Source organism: Cervus canadensis, chromosome 18 (genome assembly GCF_019320065.1).
Source record: "Cervus canadensis isolate Bull #8, Minnesota chromosome 18, ASM1932006v1, whole genome shotgun sequence".
Classification (NCBI taxonomy): Eukaryota; Metazoa; Chordata; class Mammalia; order Artiodactyla; family Cervidae; genus Cervus; species Cervus canadensis.
The window spans coordinates 54,654,360-54,675,964 of record NC_057403.1 but is presented as its reverse complement, the minus strand read 5'-3'; the positions used below and the strand labels follow the sequence as shown (position 1 = coordinate 54,675,964).

The following is a 21,605-nucleotide window of genomic DNA, read 5'->3' as shown; positions in this document are numbered from 1 at the left end:
CGGCGTTCCGACGCTCAGGCCCGCCCGAGTGCGCGTGTGCAGCGGTTGCCGTGGAGACCAGGGAAGCGTTGGGCCGCCAACGACGCGGGCTCCGGTGGCCTGGTGGGCTAGGGTCCATAGCTATCCCGCAGAACCGGGCTCCCACTGCTACGAGGTGTTCGGTATTTCCGAAATAAACATGCACCCCGAGGCCTCAGAGCCTGTGGTGGACGGGGTAGCGGAGCAGGAGTGCGCGCAGGAGCCTGGTGTGGAGGAGTCGGCCGGTGACCACGGGAACGCAGGCGAAGGTGGCCGCAAGGAAGGTGCCGACCACCGCCCCAGGGAGGCGAGGGGGGTGACGGGCTGTGCCCAGCACCACATACCTGGTCTTCACAGCCAGCGGTAACCGTAATAATAATAACAGGGTCTTCCCTGGCGGTCCAGTGGTTAAGACTCCAAGCTTCCACTGCTGGTGGCATGGGTTTCCATCCCTGGTCGGGGAACTAAGATCCCGCATGCCACAAGACGCGGCCAAAAAATAATAACAGCAGCGGCCCACACTTACTGAAGGTTGTGTACCATGCACTCATCATATTACAACCATAGGCCAGCCCTCTGCGGTAGGCACTCCTCTTGCCAGGTCAGACAGATAATTTACCTGGAACTTAAAGAAGTTTAAGAACTTGCTCCAAACAGATTACCCTCAGCCAGTCAATGATAGAACAGACTCATGCTTGGACAGTCTGACGCCAAGAGCGCAAGCCCTCACCCAAGACACCATTCCCCTCACAGCCCAACTTTTGAATGTATCCCTTCATTGCCTTCACCATGTAAGATCAAAGGCTCTCTCTCCCTCTGGATGGCAAGCTATGTCAGAGCAGACACCCCAAATGAACTGGCAGTGTCCAGTTAAGCGCCTGATCTGTGGTGGACAGGGTGAATGACGAGCTGGTGTTTCTGGGATCACCTGGTGACTCCTCACCAAAGTTTTCCTGAATAGGCTTAGAAGATAGCCTCTCCTGTTGCTTGGCTTCAACCATAAGGGAAACCTTTTAGGGACTGATAAAGAAACTGCTTGATTTGTTTCATTTTTTTAACCCAGCCAACAATTGTAAGCAATGACTGTCCAGGCAAGCCCTGTATGAGTTGCTATAGGGAAGCCATGTTGTGCTATGGACACACATATGTTTGGAGCAAGTTACTCTGGGTTCACACTACTCCTCTGCAACTTGCCAGTTTTATGGCGGTTTGCCCAGAGCTTAACCTCTCTCTAGGGCAGTCTCATCTTCCGCAAGCCGGGATAGTTATAATTAGAGTGACTTGCATACAGTGGGTCAGTAATAAATGGTAGTTTTGGTATTAATATAACCAATCCATTATTATATATATTGAGCACCTATTCTTTTGTGTGTGTGTGTGTGTGTGTATGTGTGTGTGTGTAATAAAGTTTTATTAAAGTATAAAGGAGATAGAGAAAGCTTCTGACATAGGCATCAGAAGGGGGCAAAAGAGTACCCTGTTGAGCACCTATTCTTTATTGGGCTTCCCTTGTAGCTCAACTGGTAAAGAATCCACCTGCAATGTGGGAGACCTGGGTTCGATCCCTGGGTTGGGAAGATCCCCTGGAGAAGGGAAAGGCCACCCACTCCAGTATTCTGGCCTGGATAATTCCATGGACTGTATAGTGCATGGGGTCGCAAAGAGTCAGACACGAATGAGTAACTTTCACACTCATACACTTTCTTTATTACCCCAAACTATCATCTGGTGCCTCTTGCAGCTGGGCATTGTATGCAGTGGGAAATGGGAAACTGTAAGACACAGTCCCACATACAGAATGTTTAATCTCTAGGTAGTCCACAGGGACACCCAGAGAGCAGCAGCAAACAGCCCTTAAGATTAAATGCATTGGGGGACTTCCCTGGTGGTCCACCGGCTAAGACTCCACGCTCCCAATACAGGGGACCCGGGTTCAACCCCTGGTCAGAAAACTAGATCTCATAATACCACAACTAAAGATCCCACCTGCCACAATGAAGATCCCACATGCCACAACTAAGATCCAGCGCAAATAAATATTTCTAAAGATAAAGAAAACATTTCAGATATATTTGATGTTTTTTGCCTTCAGTTCAGTTCAGTTCAGTCGCTCAGTCGTGTCCGACTCTTTGTGACCCCATGAACCGCAGCACACCAGGCCTCCCTGTCCATCACCAACTCCCAGAGTCTACCCAAACGCATGTCCATCAAGTCGGTGATGACATCCAGCCATCTCATCCTCTGTCATCCCCTTCTCCTCCTGCCCCCAGTCCTTCCCAGCATTAGGGTCTTTTCCAATGAGTCAGCTCTTCGCATGAGGTAGCCAAAGTATTGGAGTTTCAGCTTCAACATCAGTCCTTCCAATGAACACCCAGGACTGATCTCCTTTAGGATGGACTGGTTGGATCTTCTTGCAGTCCAAGGGACTCTCAAGAATCTTTTCCAACACCACAGTCCCATTCCATTTTCCTCTCTAGAATTTTGTGTGGATTCTTTCAGTCATGTCTGTCTCTCTCTTTCCCTGTCTGTGCATTCTATTGCAAGGCAGAATAATGACCCACTGCTTTATTTAACCTGTCCCTGTGAATGGACATTTGCGTTGTTAAGTGGTTTTGGCTATTACAAATAATGCAGAAGTGGGTATGTTTGCACACATCCGCTTGTCCGTCTGTACAAGAGGTGTTATCAAAGATCTGCCTAGAAGTGAAATTCTCATAATCCTTATCAATGCTTTAAAAATTGTGATACATTTAAACAGTACTGATTCTACACTAAAAGCAGACAATTATTCATCAAGTTGAAGTAGAGGGGAATTTTTTTATACTCTTCTTGCTCTCCAGAACCAGTCTCTTATTTTACAGAAATGAATGATCCTAAGGAAACGTGTGTGGGTCCTTCGAACACTTCTTATCTCAGTGAGCAGAAGCAGGGTGGTGACAGCTGGTCAGATGGTCGCTTAGCACACCAAACAGACGACAAGGAAGATGGTGGCACCAGGTATGTGGGCGAGCTGCCACCGCTCAGAGCACACTTTTACACATTAAGGTGGGTGTTATGATCACCCCTTTGTCCAGATAAAGAAATTGGGGCTCATGAAGATTAACTAGACAGCCCCTTGTCTGAGGATTAGTAGGAGAGTCAGGATGGTTAGTTAGTTATGCCTCTGTGGCATATTAAAGTCTATTAAACTTTAATGCCAAACCTGGAGAGAGGCACACATTAGGAGTTCTTGATGACACAAAGGTATTTCTATGAGAACATACGCTGCAGTTTTTAAGCATGCTGAAAGTCACAATATTGGATGAGGCCCTGAAAGCTATTAACAAGCAAGCAGTGTCATCAGGCATACAGAAGGTTGTGGAATTTGGAGACGGAATGGATGCGAAGAATTTATGGGGTATATCTTAGAGCTGACAAACTGAAGTCAATTTCTCGTTCATGTTTTTCATTCAACAGAATGACTAAAAAGTTTCTGCAAAAGCTTTGCAAGCAGCACAAGCTTTACATTACCCCAGCACTGAATGATACGCTGTATTTACACTATAAAGGTAAGGATTGGGTGGAGGAGGTACCTCAAGTCAGATGGAAAGACCCTAGCGGTATAAAGAATTACTCACAGGGATCATCTAGAGTTCTTACATTTAAGTAGAAATTTCAAGGTTTAGTGGAGATGCATGGGAAAGCAATAACATTTCTTGGAAGAAAGAGTCTTACGTGACCAGAGTTTATATGAGTTCCAGGGAAACATACTGGCATCTTTTATTTGTACTTGCTAAAGGACTCATAGTTTCCCAGACCACTAACTACTTGTAAATATTCTGCACTTGGGAGGGACACATTGTGAAGGACTCTGGTGGTGTCCAATGGTCACATGGCAACTTAAGTTCAGGTTCATAAACAGGGCTTTCCCTCACAGTGACAAAGCAGAGCAATAACTCCCAGTTGATGCTGAATTTGGGATGGCTAACCTGCCTCATTGGGCCCTTTATTCAGTAAATGTTTACTGAGAGCGTTCTGTGGGCCGGCACTGGGCGCAGTGCTAGAGATACAAAGATGGATATGCTGAGGATGCTCTGGTGTCTTGGGGGACAGGTCGGCCACCATGAGACGATTCACACTGTGCCAGGGAGATTCATGGAGGGCTCCAGCCGCACATATCCTTTAAAGGTGGGGAAGGACCCCCAGCTGGTCTCCTCACGTCCACATTGCCCCCTCCAAAACCCTCCACTCAGCATCTAGGTGTGGCAGTGATGAGATGACATAGGAGGGCAGACCCCAGGGGCCCGTATTTAAGAGGTGGGAAGAAGAGGGCAGAGAGGTGCCTATATTATCTACTGCTGCCTAGCAAATTAACCCCATGCCTCTCAACTTAAGAAATTACTATTTGATACTATTTCTGAGGGTCAGGAACCTGGGAATGATTTAGTCGGGTGGTTCTACCTCACCGTTGCTTTCAACCTTTTTTCATCAAAACTTTTTTGGTTTGAAACTTCCCTGGTGGTCCCAGTGACTAAGATTCTGCACTCCCCTCACAGGTGCCTGGGTTCAAGCCCTGGTCAGGGAACTAGATCCCACACGCCACAACTAAGAGTTCACATGCCACAGCTGGGACCCAGCACAGCCAAATAAAATTTTTTTTTTTTTTTAAAAAAACACAAACTTCTGGTTAAAACTTTTCAGGCAACCAAATGACTTTAAAAACATTTGGCAACAGCAGATGAACCGTGAACAAATCTGTAATGATTTACTCAAGGAAACAAAAATGTTGGTTTTCCTCTCCTTAAACATGGCTCATAAAACTGAACCATACCAGAAAGCCAGACCCAAAGTTTGCACTGGCTTCAGGTACTCCTGGATTTTCTCACCTCATTCTTCACCACGAGGCTGCCTCTGCCCCTTCTGAAGCCCTGCGTTCCCTTGTGCTCATTCATTTCAGGCAGGGCACCTGCCTCACTCCCACCCACTCCCAGGCGAGAAGGGAAGTTAGGCTCCACCCTACCAGGCTGGCAGTTCTCACAGAGAGTTACCTCTTTCCAGTGGAGCCAGCCAGAGCTCCCCAGGGTTCCTGAATGTTGCCTCACGTGGTTCAGCATGACCAGCTCCCTGCAGAGAGCCATGGGGAAAGGATCAGGACGGGATGTTCTCAAAGAGACGGTGGTTTGCCTGAGGAGGGACGTGTGGATGCTGGGCGTGTGTGCCTGCGTGCTGAGTCACATCAGTCGTGTCTGACTCTGTGACCCCATGGACCCTAGCCCACCAGGCTCCTCTGTGCATTGGATTCTCCAGGCAAGAATACTGGAGTGGGTTGCCATTTCCTTCTCCAAGGCGGATAGGCATGAAAGATGGTGAAACCTGTGCCTCTGTGTGTGTGGAAGCCCAACCAATACTTCCTTCCTCCCCACCAGGCTTTGACCGCATCGAGAACCTGGAAGAGTACACGGGGCTGCGCTGTCTCTGGCTGGAGTGCAACGGCATCCAGAAAATCGAGAACCTCGAGGCCCAGACGGAACTGCGCTGCCTCTTCTTACAAGTGAACTTGCTCCATAAGATCGAGAACCTAGAACCTTTGCAGAAACTGGATGCTCTCAACATCAGCAACAACTACATCAAGACCATCGAAAACCTCTGTAAGAAGGACCCGCCGTGGTGGTGGTGGTGGGGTCGTTCTCCAGACCCGGGGCCACCGCCGGCCCCTGCAGGAGGGTCTTAACATTTTCTTTGCTGCACATGTCGCTCACCTCTGTCCCCTCCCCCTTCCAGCCTGCCTGCCAGTCCTGAACACACTCCAGATGGCGCACAACCACTTAGAGACCGTGGAGGACATTCAGCATCTCAGGGAGTGTGCCAGACTCTGTGTCCTTGACCTTTCCCACAACAAGCTGAGCGACCCCGGGATCCTGAGTGTTCTCGAGAGCATGCCTGACTTGGTAAACAAACAGAAAGAAAGAAACACGCACACTCGAGACTTCCCTGATGGCCCAGTGGTTATGACTCTGAGCTTCCAGGGCAGGGGGCATGGGTTCAGTCCCTGGTCAGGGAAGATCCTGCGTGCCGCGTGGTGTGGAGTGGAGGGTGGGGGCACACCCATGGACACAGCTTGTGTCACCTTGGGTTCTGTAGGCAGAAAATCTCTTTTCTTCTCCCCTCTCTCCCTCCCTCCCCCCTTCCCTTCTCCCCGCCTTCTGAACACCCATCACACTTTTCCCCTCTATTTTTAGCTGCCGTGTTTTAAATGCCAGATGTCATGTCGTTTCACCTACAATTTCAGTGTGTATTCCTGACAGATAAGGACTTTTTAAAAGCATCATTACAGTACTATTATTATACCTAAAATAGTATCGGAATGACAGTTAATACCCAGTCTATGTTCAGTTTTCCCTATTTGCCTCAAGCATGTGTTTTGACCATTGGATTCAGTTCAGTTCAGTTGAGTCGCTCAGTCATGTCCAACTCTTTGCAACCCCACAGACCGCAGCACACCAGGCTTCCCTGTCCATCACCAACTCCCGGAGTTTACTCAAACTCATATCCATTGAGTCGATGTTGTGATCCAACCATCTCATCCTCTGTCGTCCCCTTCTCCTCCTGCCTTCAACCTTTCCCAGCATCAGGGTCTTTTCCAATGAGTCAGCTGTTCGTATCAAGTGGTCAAAGTATTGGAGTTTCAGCTTCAACATCAGTCCTTCCAGTGAACACTCAGGACTGATCTCCTTTAGGATGAACTGGTTGGATCTCCTTGCAGTCCAAGGGAATCTCAAGAGTCTTCTCCAACACCACAGTTCAAAAGCATCAATTCTTCAGTGCTCAGACTTCTTTATAGTCCAGTGCTCACATCCATACATGACTACTAGAAAAACCATAGCCTTGACTAGACGGATCTTTGTTGGCAAAGTAATGTCTCTGCTTTTTAATATGCTGTCTAGGTTGGTCATAACTTTCTTGTCAAGGAGTAAGCATCTTTTAATCTCATGGCTGCAGTCACCATCTGCAGTGATTTTTGAGCCCCAAAAATAAAGTCAGCCACTACTTCCAATGTTTCTCCATCTATTTGCCATGAAGTGATGGGACTGGATGCCATGATCTTAGTTTTCTGAATGTTGAGCTTTAAGACCGTTGGATGGTGCCAATCCAAACCAGACCCACACATCGTATTTGGATTATGCAGCTCATCACAGACCTCCCCACTTGTCTCTTTCTCTCCCCTCCCCCACCCCCTGCCATGAATCATCTGAAGAAACTGGGTCCTTCTGGTTGTCAGCCACACCCTGGATTCAGTCAACTGCATTCTCGTGGTGTGGTCTAATGTGTTCTGCTGTCTCCAGTATCTCCTGTAAAATGATGATGGAGCCAGAGGCCTGGTCAGATCCAGGCTCAGAATATAACCCTGCGGTCAGCTGTGGCATCAGTCAGGGCACGTGTAACACCTGGTTGCCTCTTGTTGTGACTTTAAGCGTCACTAGTGGGTTTGGCTGCTGTCAGTCTGATCCAGCTTCAGTCTGATCCAGCACTCAGCCTCCCTTCCCCCGACTGTTCCGACAGCTCCCAGGCGCACTGCCTCCCTGTATGAGTTCATTAGCAGTCGCTCAGGGATCATATTCTAATTCCCCTACTCCTTCTGCCTTTCTTAGCGGTGATGCTTCCGCAAAGAGCACTTTTGCTCATCAACAATTTACATCCCTAATGCAGAAAACACTGGGATGAACACTTCTTTGTTCTTTTTATGTTATCAGTTTTCAGAGAAATGAATCCAGACCCTAGTGACCTCTAAAGATGAAAGTGAAGGGTTTTTCTTTATCACCATGGACAGATAGATTTAAAGATACAGTATTTGGAGTGACTTAACCTGTCATTTTAATTTGGGGTGCTTGAATGTTCCCATCTTCTAGTCCGTGGCAACCCCTGCAGGCAGCTTCTGTATCCTCTGGCCTCAACTCCAGCAGCCTGGGACAACTTCCTTGCTTTTCAGTGTGTATGTGTTGTCATGCATGCTAGGAAAAAAGATTTTCCAAATAGCACATGAAAACCCTCAGTTCACTGTTTCCTGCTTAGGGCATGGGTAAGCAAGGGAAAAGTGAATCCATTTAAAAGAAAACAGTAAGGAAAGCATCAGTTCAGTTCAGTTCAGTGGCTCAGTCACATCTGACTCTTTGTGACCCCATGGAATGCAGCACGCCAGGCCTCCCTGTCCGTCACGAACTCCTGGAGCTTACTCAAACTCATGTCCATCGAGTCAGTGATGCCATCCAACCATCTCATCCTCTGTTGTCCCCTTCTTCTCCCACATTCAATCTTTCCCATTATCAGGGTCCTTTCCAATGAGTCAGTTCTTCGCATCAGGTGGCCAAAGTATTGGAGTTTCAGCTTCAGCATCAGTCCTTTCAATGAATATTCAGGCCTGATTTCCTTTAGGATGGACTGGTTGGAACTCCTTGCAGTCCAAGGGACTCTCAAGAGGCTTCTCCAACACCACAGTTCAAAAGCATCAATTCTTCGGCGTTCAGTCTTCTTTATAGTCCAACTCCCATTTCCATACATGACTACTGGAAAAACCATAGCTTTGACTAGACAGTCCTTTGTTGACAAAGTAATGTCTCTGCTTTCTAATATGCTGTCTAGGTTGGTCATAACTTTTCTTCCAAAGAACAAGCATCTTTTAATTTCATGGCTGCAGTCACCATCTACAGTGATTTTGGAGCCCCCCAAAATAAAGTCTGTCACTGTTTCCATTATTTCCCCATCTATTTGCCGTGAAGTGATGGGACCAGATGCCAGATCTTAGTTTTCTCATTGTTGAGTCTTCAGCCAGTTTTTTCACTCTCTCACTTTTCATCAAGAGGCTCTTTAGTTCTTCTTCGCTTTCTGCAGTAAAGGTGGTGTCAGCTGCATATCTGAGGTTGTTGATGTTAGGAAGGCAGAGCTCAGGAGTATTCTGCAGAGCAGCCTGGCACCAAGAACTAGTGTAACATTCACAGTCACCAGCGTATGGCATGACAACACACAGCTGAATTGTCATACTTTTCTGGGTGGCCTGGCTGTCATAACAAAGTACCAGGCTGGGTGTTTTAAACAATAGAAATTTATTTTCTCATGATTCTGGAGGCTAGAAGTCCTAAATCAAGGTGTGGGGGGTAGGCTTGCTTTCTCCTGAGGCCTCTCTCCTTGGCGTGTAGATGATCATCTTCTCCCTGAGTCCTCATGTGGCCTTCACAGTCTGTGTCCCAATCTCCTCTTCGTTCAAGGACCTATGGGATCAGGCCTCACCCTAGTGACATCATTTAATCTTGATCACCTCTTCTAAGACCCTGTCTCCAAATGCAGTCACATTCTGAGGCTCTGGGGTTAGGATTGCAGCAGATGAGTTTGCTGCAGGCGGGGGTTGGGGGAGAAGTAATTCAACCCATAACAGTCCATCTCGTGGTTGTTTTCTGGTGGCTTCTACAGTCTCCACACACACACACGCACACGTGCACAGCCGTTTAGTGCCTGCCCCTGGGGCGCACTGCTCCTCACACCCAGCCCTGCAGGACAGGTCACTCGAACATGTGGCAAGAACCATGATAGCCAGATGAGAACGAAGTTTGGAAAATGCTAAACTAACCAGTTCACAATATATTTATTTTGTCCAACAACAAAAAGCACTTTAGATATAAAAACCATTTCACCAGTTTAGGCAAACCCATTTTAAATGCTTCACCCACATGTCACCTTGACGGCTCCCCTTCCTGGAGAGGGGGTGACAGGATTTAAGGATGGGGGGACGGCACACTGGCACTGCTCTGTCCCTCTCCTGGTCCAGGCTTGACATCCAGGAGACCTGTAAGCCTGGCAAGGAGGGGCCTCAGGGTAGCTGAGAGGGCGCTCCCCATCCTGTGCCCTTAGTCACCATCTCTTATCTGTCCAGCCGCTGTGTGCATTTTCTTAAAACAGGCCCTGGCCGGGAAGGACAGAAAAGCGATCAATCAGAGATTAATTCCAGTAAAAGAGATTGGGCGAGCAAAATCAGCTGCCCTCGGGAAAGGCTCCAGGAGGTTTTTCCAGCACTGTTCTGGAAGGACCGTGAGAGTTTAAGTAGAAGTTCAAGTAGAAAAAGGGACACCCAATTCTCAGGACGGTTCTGATGGCATTCTGACGGCACAGGAGCAGTGACAGCCCCGGTTTCTCTGAGACTGTCCTCAGGACTTCAGGCCAACACTCCCTGTCTTCGTATTTCTTCTCAACGCGACGCGCAAGTGAAATGTTTTAATTACATCTGTTTCTCAGTGCCTAATGTGGTTCTGCCTGTGTGCTTCCAGCGCGTGCTGAATCTGATGGGGAACCCGGTGATTAAGAACATCCCCAACTACCGAAGGACACTCACCGTCCGGCTAAAACAGTTAACATACCTGGATGACAGACCAGTTTTTCCCAAGGACAGGTAAGGAAGCGAAAAGTCTTTTAATAACACTATGTAACAGTTGAGCATGCTCAACAGGTAAGTTTTAAAATTTTCTGATTTTTGAGTATTCCCACACGTCTGTTATATATTCCAGTGAGGTAAGTTTAATGGCTTACATGACTGTTTATAACAGGAAATTCCCTGTTTTGAGCACTTATTCATAGATTTTTTTTTCATAATCCTTTGATAATTATCCTTCTATATGAAGTCTCTGATCCCATGGCTGGTGATTTCCTTAGTGTGGAATTCTGAGTTGTATTGCTGGATTAAAGACTGTAGTTTAAGACTTTTAAAAGGCACTTATAGTTTCTAGAATGTTTGTATCATTTATAACTTTCCCAGACACAGCCATGTTAAAAAAAAAACTTAGCCAGGTTAATTGGTGAGTGAAGATAGTACATCATTTACATTTTGGGGTAATGGATGAAGTTGATAGTTTTTACCACCTTTGTTGGACATTTAAAATTTCCTCCTCTGTGAGTATTGCATTCATGACCTCTTTCCAATTTCCTTTTGGGGAGATTTTTCCTATTGATTCATAAGTGATTATCGCTCAATCGTTTCTGACTCTTTACAACCCATGACTGTAGCCCGCCAGGCTCCTCTGTCCATGAGATTTCCCAGGCAAGAATACTGGAGTGGGTTGCTATTTCCTTCTCCAGGGGATCTTTCCAACCCAGGGATCAAACTGGGTTTGCATTGCAGGCAGATTCTTTACCATCTGAGCTAGCAGGGAAGCTCTGTTTCATTAAGAACTCTTTGAATATCAAGAATATTGAACCCGGGGCTGCCATGTGTGTATCATCACTGCTTTGATCTGGGTTTTTAACTTACCTTTTGATTGAGGCCGCTCCCGCTATTCATTCCAGCTTAAAATAATACGTCAGTAACTGGGATGGCCTGAAAGGAAGTGCAGTCTGAAGCTTGAATTACCCAACATTTAAAAACACACATGAACTCACAAATTTTAGTCAAACTAACACAAATTTCCAAGGGAGAGCCTCCACACGGACCAGGTGAGACAGCCAGGATCCCTGCTTGTGTGCAGTTGGTCTGAGATACTCCCAGTTCCCTGGCACCCAGCCCTGGGCGTTAAGAAAGACAGCAGGCGGGTAGGGCCTGGGGGCGGACCACAAAGCCCAGCTCTGCAGCTGCGGATCCTATGCCCTAGTCAAGCTTGCCAACCTCCCCAGCCTCAGGCTGTCTCTGGAAAGTGGAGACAAAACCGACCTCTGTTAGTATCAGGTGGGACTCAAGCAGGAGCTCTAGGCTGTCCCGGGGCGGGGCGGGAGGCGGGGCAGGGAATGTGAGCTCTCTGCTGCACCCTGCGGCAGCGCCCACCAGCAGGAACGTGTAAGAGCTGGGCCCTTTGCAGGGAGACCCCTGCCCTAGACGATGTAGCAGGACTCCTCTTCAAGAGCCGGTTTCACTTGGGTTTGAAGCCTCATTCCAGCACTCTCCAGCTGTTCCACACTGGGTCCTTGACCTTCTCTCAACCTGGGATGCTCTTCACAGGTGTTTGTTCACCTGTCACCTTCTGAAGATCTCCATGACCAGCCACCTATCTAAGCCACACCTTTGCCTCTTCCATCTAGTGTCTCTTTAGTCTGATTTCTTTTTGTAGGACACATCTGCCTCTGACATACCTGTTTACTCTTTTAGAGTCTCTTTCCCCATAAAAGGGCAGGCCTAGTAGAGAAAGCCACATCATCTCTCATGTTAACCTGCTTATCTCTGGCCCCTAGAACAGTTTACTCACTTCAAGTGTTCAATTCAATGGTTTTTCAGTATATTCAGAGTTGTCCAACCACCCCCACAATCAATTCTAGAATATTTTTATCACTCCCAAAAGTAACCCTTACTTATTAGCAGTCATTCCCCAACCCACCTCTGACAGCCCCAACAACCACAAAGCTACTTTCTATCTCTATGGATTAGACTACTCTGGACATTTCATATGCCGTGTGCCGTGTGATGAGTCATGTTCAACTCTTTGCGACCCATGGACTATAGCCCACCAGGCTTATCTGTCCATGGAATTTTTCAGGCAAGAGTATGGGAGTTGCCATTTCCTCCTCCAGGGGATCTTCCCAACTCAGGGATCAAACCCATATCTCTTGTGTCTCCTGCATTGGCAGGCTCAGATCTACCACTGAGCCAATATGGATTTGCCTACTCAGGACATTTCATAAAGATGAAGTCATATGATACGTGGTCTTTTGTGACCAGCTTCTTTCACTGAGCATATTTTTAAGGTTCACCCACATTGCAGCCTGCGTCAGTAAATTCTCCCAAAATAACAGTGTGAAATAATTTCCTGTTTGGGAAGGCCATGTTTTATCAGTTGAGGGACATTGGGGTTGCTTCCACTTTTTGACTGTTGTGAACAGTGCTGCTATCAATATTCATGTGCGGGTGTGTGTGTGTGTGTGTACATTTGTTCTCAACTCATTTGAGTAAATACTTGGGAGTACGATTGCTGGATTATACAGTAAGATGATCTTTGCTTTGGAATTGGCAAACTGTCTCCCGAGGCGGCTGCGCCAGTTTGCCTTCCCACCAGCCACGAAGGGGCACTCCTGTCGCCCCACATCCTCCGGGCTTTGGTGGTGTCAGCGCTCTCGATCTTAGCCGTTCCATTGGGTGTCAAGTGGCGGCATCTCACTGGTTAGGTTTGCGCTCTCCTGACGTCACCCAATGATGAGCTCACTTGCTACCTAACTTCTTGGTGAGGGGCCCAGTTCTTTTGTCCACTTTTAAAACACTTTGTATGTTTTAGATAACAAGCCATCTAGCGGTTCACTCTCTTCCAAGTGTTGTCTCCCCATGCAGTTTCTTTTAACCTTTGCCCACCTTTAGGTTGTGCTGACTTTGTGTGAGCTGTAACAGGTCTCTATATAGTCTAGATACAACCCCCAGTCAGGTATCTGATCTGCAGACATCTTCTCACTTTCTGTGGGTTCTTTTATTTATGGGATTCTTTACATAACACCCCTTTTTAATTTTGGTGGAGTTCACTTTCTCCATTTTTTTTCTTTTGTCATGCGTGCTCTTGGCCTTATAGCCAGTCGGGCTTTGCAAACCGCTAGAACTTTTAAGATGAAACTATGCCTCTGTTAGCAAGTCTCCTTACAGTCACATGCCTTCTGTGCCTTTAGTTTGATTTGGGGGGCAAAGAGCAAGTTTGGTCAGAGAGTATATGTTTTGGATTTACTGTTAACCCGTGACAGTTCAGACCAGCCCCCCGACTTCTGGGGTCTGGGGTTTGTTTTTTTGTTTTTAATCCTCCTAAACAGAGCTTGCGCCGAGGCCTGGGCCCGGGGAGGGTACGCGGCCGAGAAGGAGGAGAGACAGCAGTGGGAGATGAGAGAGCGAAAGAAGATCACGGACAGCATCGAGGCCTTGGCGGCCATCAGGCGCCAGGCGGAGGAGAGGAAGCGGCAGAAAGCGCGCCAGGAGAGAGGTGTGAGCGCGAGACATGGGAGGCCCCCAGAGCTCCGCTGAGATTCATTCTGGGACGGGGGGTGAGGGACGGAGCCCTTTGCTCACAGCCCTACAGATCCGTCTGCCCTCAACCTCACTTGAGGACAGTGCTCAAGGCACGTTAATAACTAAGAACCCCGTCCTCCTCTTACACAGCAGGAAAGAGTCAGGGGCTCTGTGTGTACCGTTTTTTTTTTTTTTTTTTGGTCTTGTGGGATCTTAGTTCCCCAACCAGGGATCGAACCCTCACCCCCTGAAGTGGAAGCAAGGCATCTTAACCACTGGACCACCAAGGAAGTCCTCCATGTGTACTTTTAAATGACACTTAGTGTTTTTCACCTAATTACAAACTGTGACTACACTACACATAGAAAACATAGACAAGCAAGGGTCATCACAGAATTGCAGCAAGAACTGCTCGGTGTTCAGTGTGAGCGTCTCCTGGCTTTTCCTCGTGAGTGTAGTGCATACTTTTTTTTTTAACAGAAGAAAGTGGCACAGCTCTATTGCTTTCTGCCCACTCACATTCCCATATAATAGACGTTCTCCTGCAGTATGCATTTTTCCCCCGTTTCCAACATTTAATTTGGACATTGTTCAAACAATGGTCAAATGAACACCTGTGTCATCTCCTCACGTCGAGTGTTGATGAACATTTTGGCGCAGGTGTGCGCACACACACCTTCCTGACCTGCTGACCTGCTTGAAAGCCAGGGCAAACATCATGGCTCTAACCCTGGCCCCTCAGCCCGCATCTCCTGAGAGCACCCTGCACCATCGTCCAGGGGCCTGTGCGGGCAGTGCTCGTGCTGGGCATCCCCCTGGTGGGCGTGCAGCCTGTTCACCCAGCACCCCACTGACCGCCCTGCCGCAGGTCCCCACTGCCCACCCTCGGCCTTCGCTGTGGGTCCTTCCTTGTCCTCCTGGGACCGTCCCAGCTCACCTGTGGACTTGTGCTCAGGAGAGGAGCCCGCTCCAGCTGGTGCTGGGGACGTGGACACCGAAGTGGAAGGAGAGGAAGAGCCTCAGGAGAAGAAAGAAACAAGGCAGAAGATAGAGCAGTTTGTCAAGGAGAGCTTCGAGGCCAAGGATGAGCTGTGCCCGGAGAAGCCAGCAGAGCCGAGCCCCCTGGAGGAGCTGCCTCTGGATGTTGGGGAGCCGCGAGGGGTGCTCCCCCCTGAGGCCCTGCCACCGAGCCCCAGAGCTGCCTGGGCAGGTAGGTGGTCGAGGACAGCACAGGTGCATTATACCTGGGGTGGCTCCCGACTGGGGGCCCCGGGCTGCCTCCCACCCTGACTGCTCAGCCTGTAAGGTGATGTCCGCACACTACCTCACAACAGGACCACGAGGGGAGCCGGGACTGCGTTTCCAGTATCAGGTCCAACGTGGCTCAAGGAAATGGGTGAAACACCAACAGGGTATTTTATCCAACTCAGAACACCTAAAATATGGCTTCCCAGGTGGCACAGTAGTAAAAAAAAAAAAAATCTGCCTGCCAAAACAGGAGACCCCGGTTTAATCCTTGGGTCAAGAAGAGCTCCTGGAGGAGGAAATGGCAACCCACTCCGGTATTCTTGCCTGGAGAATCCCATGGATGGAGGAGCCTGGCAGGCTACAGTCCATGGAGTCGCAAAGAGTCAGACTCAAGTTAGCGACTGAGCATGCACACCGAGAATATAATTTAAATCAACATGAACTTATTCATGAAATAGGTTCCTCTTTTTGACACTAAGTCTTCTAAATCCACTTCCTTGTTTCATTCTAATTGGGTGCCTCAGTGTGGCTCTTGAGTCAAACCGGGCCTGGTCAGTCCCCAAGGTGGACAGTGAACTGGTGTGTCTTGAGCAGAGCAGGGTCACTCATCTCTGATGACCGAGGCTGGAGAGGAAGCAGTGGGCAGGAGCAGGAGGGGACGGGCGGAAGAGAGGAGCCCCGTCTGGGCAACCCTGCAAGGACGTCACAGGTCTCCTTGACACTCTTGAAGCAGGAGGGGCTGTGAAACTTGGCCACTGATGCCGTGGCCTTTCTTTCTTCATCTCCTAGTCAAGCGATCATGCTTTTCCCAAGGTTCCTGCATGTTCTGTATAGACTCTTGCTGGAGCTTCCATCTCCAGGTTGTAGAAAGAGGGTGCTCGCTCCCTTCCCTTCCCTTCCCTTTCACACATAGCCGTTTCCTCAGCTCTTGTCACAGGAGCTGGAGGTCTTCAGACAGGAGGGTTCTGTCCTTTCTCTTGGAATCCACACTAACCGCAGTTGCCTGTCTGACTGCCGTGTATGAAACAGACTCCGAGATTACTGTAACTCTGTTGTCCTTAGAATTGGCTCCCCAGACTGTGGCCACTGAAAATGCATCAGGCACAGAGCCCGATGGAGCTGAAAATCTGGAGGCCGCGGGACCGGAGACGAAGGAGCAGCTCTTCATCGACGTACGTATCCCGTGCATCTGCAGAGAAGCACGCACGGCATAGCCGGGGTCGGTGTCTGATCAGACACAAACCTCCTGCATCTTGAGCTCAGTGGGGCCTGTGGGCTGGCCCGTGTGGCCTCCCCTGGAGGCGCCACCCAGACCCAGTGCTCAGCATCTGCAGTCAGTAAGCTCTCCCAGGGCCGGTAGTGGGGAATCCATGCCTGTGCACTTTCAATACTGAGAGCACTGGCCAGATGAACCCCCTTGAACTATGTCTGCGAAACTCTCGATGTGTTTCCCCATGAGAAGTTACCCTCTCAGCAGCTCGGTCTGGCTGTAGATAGAACCGCTGGGAAAGCTACGCTTAATCATCAGAGCCTCGTGTGCTCTTGGGACAGTTGCGCATCTTCCTGGCCTGTCCCACATCCTGTACCTCAGGACCAATTCAGGGGGGTCGCCTGACCTTGGGCCCAATCATGGCCTTGAGAACAGCCCTTCTCCCTGCAGCGTGTCCGCTCTGACAGCCTTCCACGCCGTGCCCGCGGGAATGCGTCCCTGGGGATATGCCCTTTTGGCACGACCCCTGGGCACTGTGCTTTAGGGGGGTGAGGAGTCAGGGCTGGTCCCCCCACCTTTAGCTTTACACCCTGCTTCCCCAGAGGACAGCCACCTCTCTGCCCATGAGCGAGCTCCTTCAGTTCAGACCGTGTGTGTGGTTTTGCCTGCCCTCTGCCCGCTCCCTTTATGAAACATGAAACATGAAACATGAAACACTCGTGTTTCACTCCCAACTTCACAATTTCACGTGACTCAGTAAGGTTCAATTGAGCACATTCAGTATTCAGAGTGGCATTTCCAGTTTTCTGGGCCTAATATAGATACAACAAAAGTAGGCACTTCAGCCCTAACGTGTGAGAACCAACCATATACAGGACCCTGATGCTACGCTAACACTGACTGTTCTTTCTTTTTGTCCGGCGCTACTTTAAATACCTCTTGTATCGACTGATTTAACCCTTCCAGTAACACTAAGAGGTAGGTTTCATCCCCATTTTACAGACAGGGAAACTGAGAAACAAAGAGGCAGAGCACCCCGCCCAAGGCTACACAGCCAGACAGTGGTGGGGCAGGAACGGCAACCCAGGCATCTGACTGCCTCACATGCGGGTTGGGGTGCTACAGATGAAGACACCCCGAGACACAAAACAGAAAAGCGCCACCTCCCCACCCCAGTTTTGGGCAAGGTTCGAAAGAGACTCATTTTGTGCCAGGTGGGGTCCTAGGATCTAGGACCTAGCTGTACATAGGAGGTAGGATTCCCCCCAGATGAACTGGGTAATACCAAAGTGAAGTGGAGAACGAGGTGGAAATTTTTGAAACACATCACGCCTTACAAAGCCCTTTCACTGATCAGATCCAGGTACCTGGAGTGGTACGTGGAGTGTGTGTGCTGCCTGTACACGCGGCTCGAGTGTCCACGTGTGTGCTGCCTGTACACGCGGCCCAAGTGGCCACGTGTGTGCTGGGTGTACACGCGGCCCGAGTGTCCACGTGTGTGCCTGTACACGCAGCCCGAGTGTCACGTGTGTGTGCCTGTACACGCGGCCCGAGTGGCCACGTGTGTGCTGGGTGTACACGCGGCCCGAGTGTCCACGTGTGTGCTGGGTGTACACGCGGCCCGAGTGGCCACGTGTGTGCTGGGTGTACACGCGGCCCGAGTGTCCACGTGTGTGCTGGGTGTACACGCGGCCCGAGTGTCCACGTGTGTGCTGCCTGTACACGCGGCCCGAGTGGCCACGTGTGTGCTGGGTGTACACGCGGCCCGAGTGGCCACGTGTGTGCTGCCTGTACACGCGGCCCGAGTGGCCACCTGTGTGCTGGGTGTACACGCGGCCCGAGTGTCCACCTGTGTGCTGGGTGTACACGCGGCCCGAGTGGCCACCTGTGTGCTGCCTGTACACGCGGCCCGAGTGTCCACCTGTGTGCTGGGTGTACACGCGGCCGAGTGTTCCACGTGTGTGCTGGGTGTACACGCAGCCCGAGTGTCCACGTGTGTGCTGGGTTGTACACGCGGCCCGGAGTGTCCACGTGTGTGCTGGGTGTACACGCGGCCCGAGTGTCCACGTGTGTGCTGGGTGTACACGCGGCCCGAGTGTCCACCTGTGTGCTGGGTGTACACGCGGCCCGAGTGTCCACCTGTGTGCTGGGTGTACACGCGGCTCGAGTGTCCACCTGTGTGCTGCCTGTACACGCGGCTCGAGTGTCCACCTGTGTGCTGCCTGTACACGCGGCCCGAGTGTCCACGTGTGTGCTGGGTGTACACGCGGCCCGAGTGTCCACGTGTGTGCTGGGTGTACACGTGGCTCGAGTGTCCACGTGTGTGCTGGGTGTACACGTGGCTCGAGTGTCCACGTGTGTGCTGCCTGTACACGTGGCTCGAGTGTCCACGTGTGTGCTGCCTGTACACGCGGCTTGAGTGTCCACCTGTGTGCTGCCTGTACACATGGCTTGAGTGTCCACCTGTGTGCTGCCTGTACACGCGGCTCGAATGTCCACGTGTGCTGCCTGTACACGCAGCTCGAGTGTCCATGTAAGAGTGTGCTACATGTACACACGGCTCGAGTGTCTAGGTTGCTCCGTGGGCCCCTCCACACTCTGTGGTTGGTTGCTGCGGTGGCCACGTCTCTTCCGAGGATTGGATGCTGAGCGCACGCCCTCCTGCTGACCAGGGTCATTTCCTCTTCCAGGACCTGCCCGACTTGGAAGATGTGAATGCCGGCGAACCTCTGGGCGACTGGGACAGGGTGAGCTCCCCTGCATCCCCGCAGTTCCACTTCCCTTCTCCTCTCCCAGCCCCGACGATGACCAAGTATGTCGGGGAGTCGCAGGCCCTGCCTGATGCCTCACACACCCAGGACTCTCACCTCAACCTCAGGAAAGGCTTACTGCTGCTCCTTTCTCTGAGGTTTTACAACTAGCCACTTGGGGATTTTTTGGGGAACAGACCTTTTATCACTGAGCTTTAATAACCATGTACTGCACATCATTACCTGGACTCTTTTCTGTCCTTGACGTTTCCGTATGTTTATCTGATGAATGCCGGTACGACAGTCACACACAGGCAGGGAAAGGAGAGCGGGGAGGAGAGGGCAGGGGCCCGATGCGGACGTCTCCTGAGCTGACCTGACCCTCCCCCCAACATTACCAGAGCCCCGCGGGGCCTGAAAGAGAGAGAGGCGCCTGGGACATAATCTCAGGGTGGGAGCTCGTGATCACAGGAAGGACACAGACACAGAACCCAGTTCTGTGGGGGCCTGACCACCAACGCAGGGCTAGGTGGCTGGTGCAGACGCAGCCCGCCAGGAGCCCGGGCTCACAGATGACTGGTTCAGGACCCAGGCAGGGGTTGGTGCAGCAGGAGCAGAGAGGGTGGGCCCGTGCCCCACAGAGACCCAAGGTGGGGGGCGCCAAGGGAGACCCGGCCACAGGGCTTATGACCGCCTCGGGGTCAGCGCTGTGCTCCCAGGGGCCGTCCCTGATGTGGCGCCAGAGTGTGACAGACAGAAACGCAGAATTAGCAGTGTGCACTTTAGGGACGCTAGTGTGAAAACAGCACGGCTCAACACACCTTCTCCTTTTAACAGGAGCAGTGCTTTCCAAAGATTACAGCTGTCTTGAGCCCAAGCGACAACAGTGAGCCTGACATGGACATCTCACTCCTAGCGCTGGAAAACGCATCCTCAGACACGTTTTCCAGTATATTTGCAGTCCCCAAGGACATCTCCTGGAGGGTGGAGACCGAGATGCCCTTCACAGACATACTTAAAGTGGCACCCGAGACGGACCCAGAAACCCAAAGGAGAGCGAGCGAGGTCCCTCGCCCGCTGATTGAGGAGCTGGGCAATGACAAGGAGCCTTTGGGGTCACCAGCCCTGCCCCCCGTCTGCGAGGGGGAAGCCATGCCTGCCCCACGCACTGAGGATGGCAATGGGGACCTGCTTCCGGCCCCTCCTCCAGGTAATGTCCACTGACCTTCAAGGTCACAGGGGCCAAAAGCTTCTCGGTGGGGAAACGGACGGTGGACCACCTAAGCCCAGAGCAGTGGCCACCTGGGCCTTTGTCGTCAGGATCCCATGTTCTCGGTGGTGGTGGGGGGTCACTCACAACCTCTCTAGAATCGGCAGAGGCCACAAGAGCGTGTTCCCACGTGGGCGACTTGCAGCGTTCTTGGCCAGAGAGCTGAGGAGCTACCAGGATGCCCCCCTCCCCACCATCCCCATGCTTGGCCCTTCCCGACCAAGGAAGGGGACCAGTGACACCACAGCTGGGGATATGGGATGAGACCAGGGCTGCAGCTGGCCCGAGGGTGGGGCTGCACACGTGGGTGCCCGGAACGGCACAAGTGATAGATGTGCCGACCGGGAAGGGAGCTGCGGCAGGTGCGGGCGGCACCCACAGTGCCGGTGGGCGGGGCAGGAGAAGCCACTCTCCACACACCGCCCGGCCCGCCAGCCTGGGGGCCTGTGCCCGTGACCAGGGAGAGGCACCGTCGGGGCTCACTGCTCACAAGCACACCGGGGTAGCTCCATGTTCCGAGACTATGCTCCCCGACTGCGAACCCAATGCGGGGAGCCCGTGGTGCAGACGATCCCCTCTCTGACCCACGGCACGCAGCCGCCTCGAAGCCGACACACAGGAAGGGGTGAGGGCTGACCACGCTTCCCCAGAACACTGAGCCACCCCTTGCCTAACTCTGCAGGAGACAGCCCTGAGAAGGATGAAGTCCAGTCTGAGGTGGAGCCCAAGGAGCGCCCGGGGTCCGAGGCAGAAGACCGGGAGGACATTGAATTTGGCCTGGACTGAGCCCCGGGCAGCCCCTCCACTCTTGTACCAGCGGGCACGGGCCCAGGCCTGACCCCCCAGCGGGGGCGGGCTCCCCTTCCCTCCCGAGAGCTGCGGTTACCGAGGGCATGGGCCCTGGCTCCCTTCTCCCGTGGGCACAGCCCCTGTTGCGTAGATGGCCCCCTGCACCCCGCGCTCTAAGCCTCACACAAGCCCAGTCATTTGCAGTGTAAACCATGTCACGGTATAAACATTTCAACATCCACGTGGGCCCTTGTGTTACTGGATTATCTAACATCTGGGTGAGTCACAGTACTCCATCAGGTACCGAAATTAGAGCCTTTCCATTCTTCTGAGGAGAAACCCAGGTCCCGCTCCGGGGCCTGTGCCATTCCCAGGGGTGTGGTGGTGTGATTTCCC

At 51.2% G+C, this 21,605-nt stretch overlaps 1 protein-coding gene across 2 annotated transcripts; it reads left to right on the top strand.

Moving 5' to 3' along the window:
• The first annotated feature begins 62 nt into the window (after positions 1-62).
• On the top strand, positions 63-21,450 carry DNAAF1 (dynein axonemal assembly factor 1). Of its 2 annotated transcripts, none has more exons than XM_043436799.1 (12): positions 63-302; positions 2,880-3,015; positions 3,475-3,566; positions 5,424-5,645; positions 5,779-5,945; positions 10,311-10,432; positions 13,750-13,916; positions 14,898-15,152; positions 16,253-16,362; positions 19,091-19,147; positions 19,988-20,360; positions 21,103-21,450. In XM_043436799.1, the coding sequence occupies exons 1-12, from the start codon at positions 179-181 to the stop codon at positions 21,204-21,206; spliced, it is 1,929 nt and encodes a 642-aa protein (XP_043292734.1). In that variant the 5' UTR covers positions 63-178; the 3' UTR covers positions 21,207-21,450. The 2 variants fall into 2 exon arrangements, with proteins under 2 accessions (XP_043292734.1, XP_043292733.1); XM_043436798.1 differs by having other exon boundaries at positions 14,811-15,152; positions 21,103-21,236.
• The last annotated feature ends 155 nt before the right edge of the window (positions 21,451-21,605 follow it).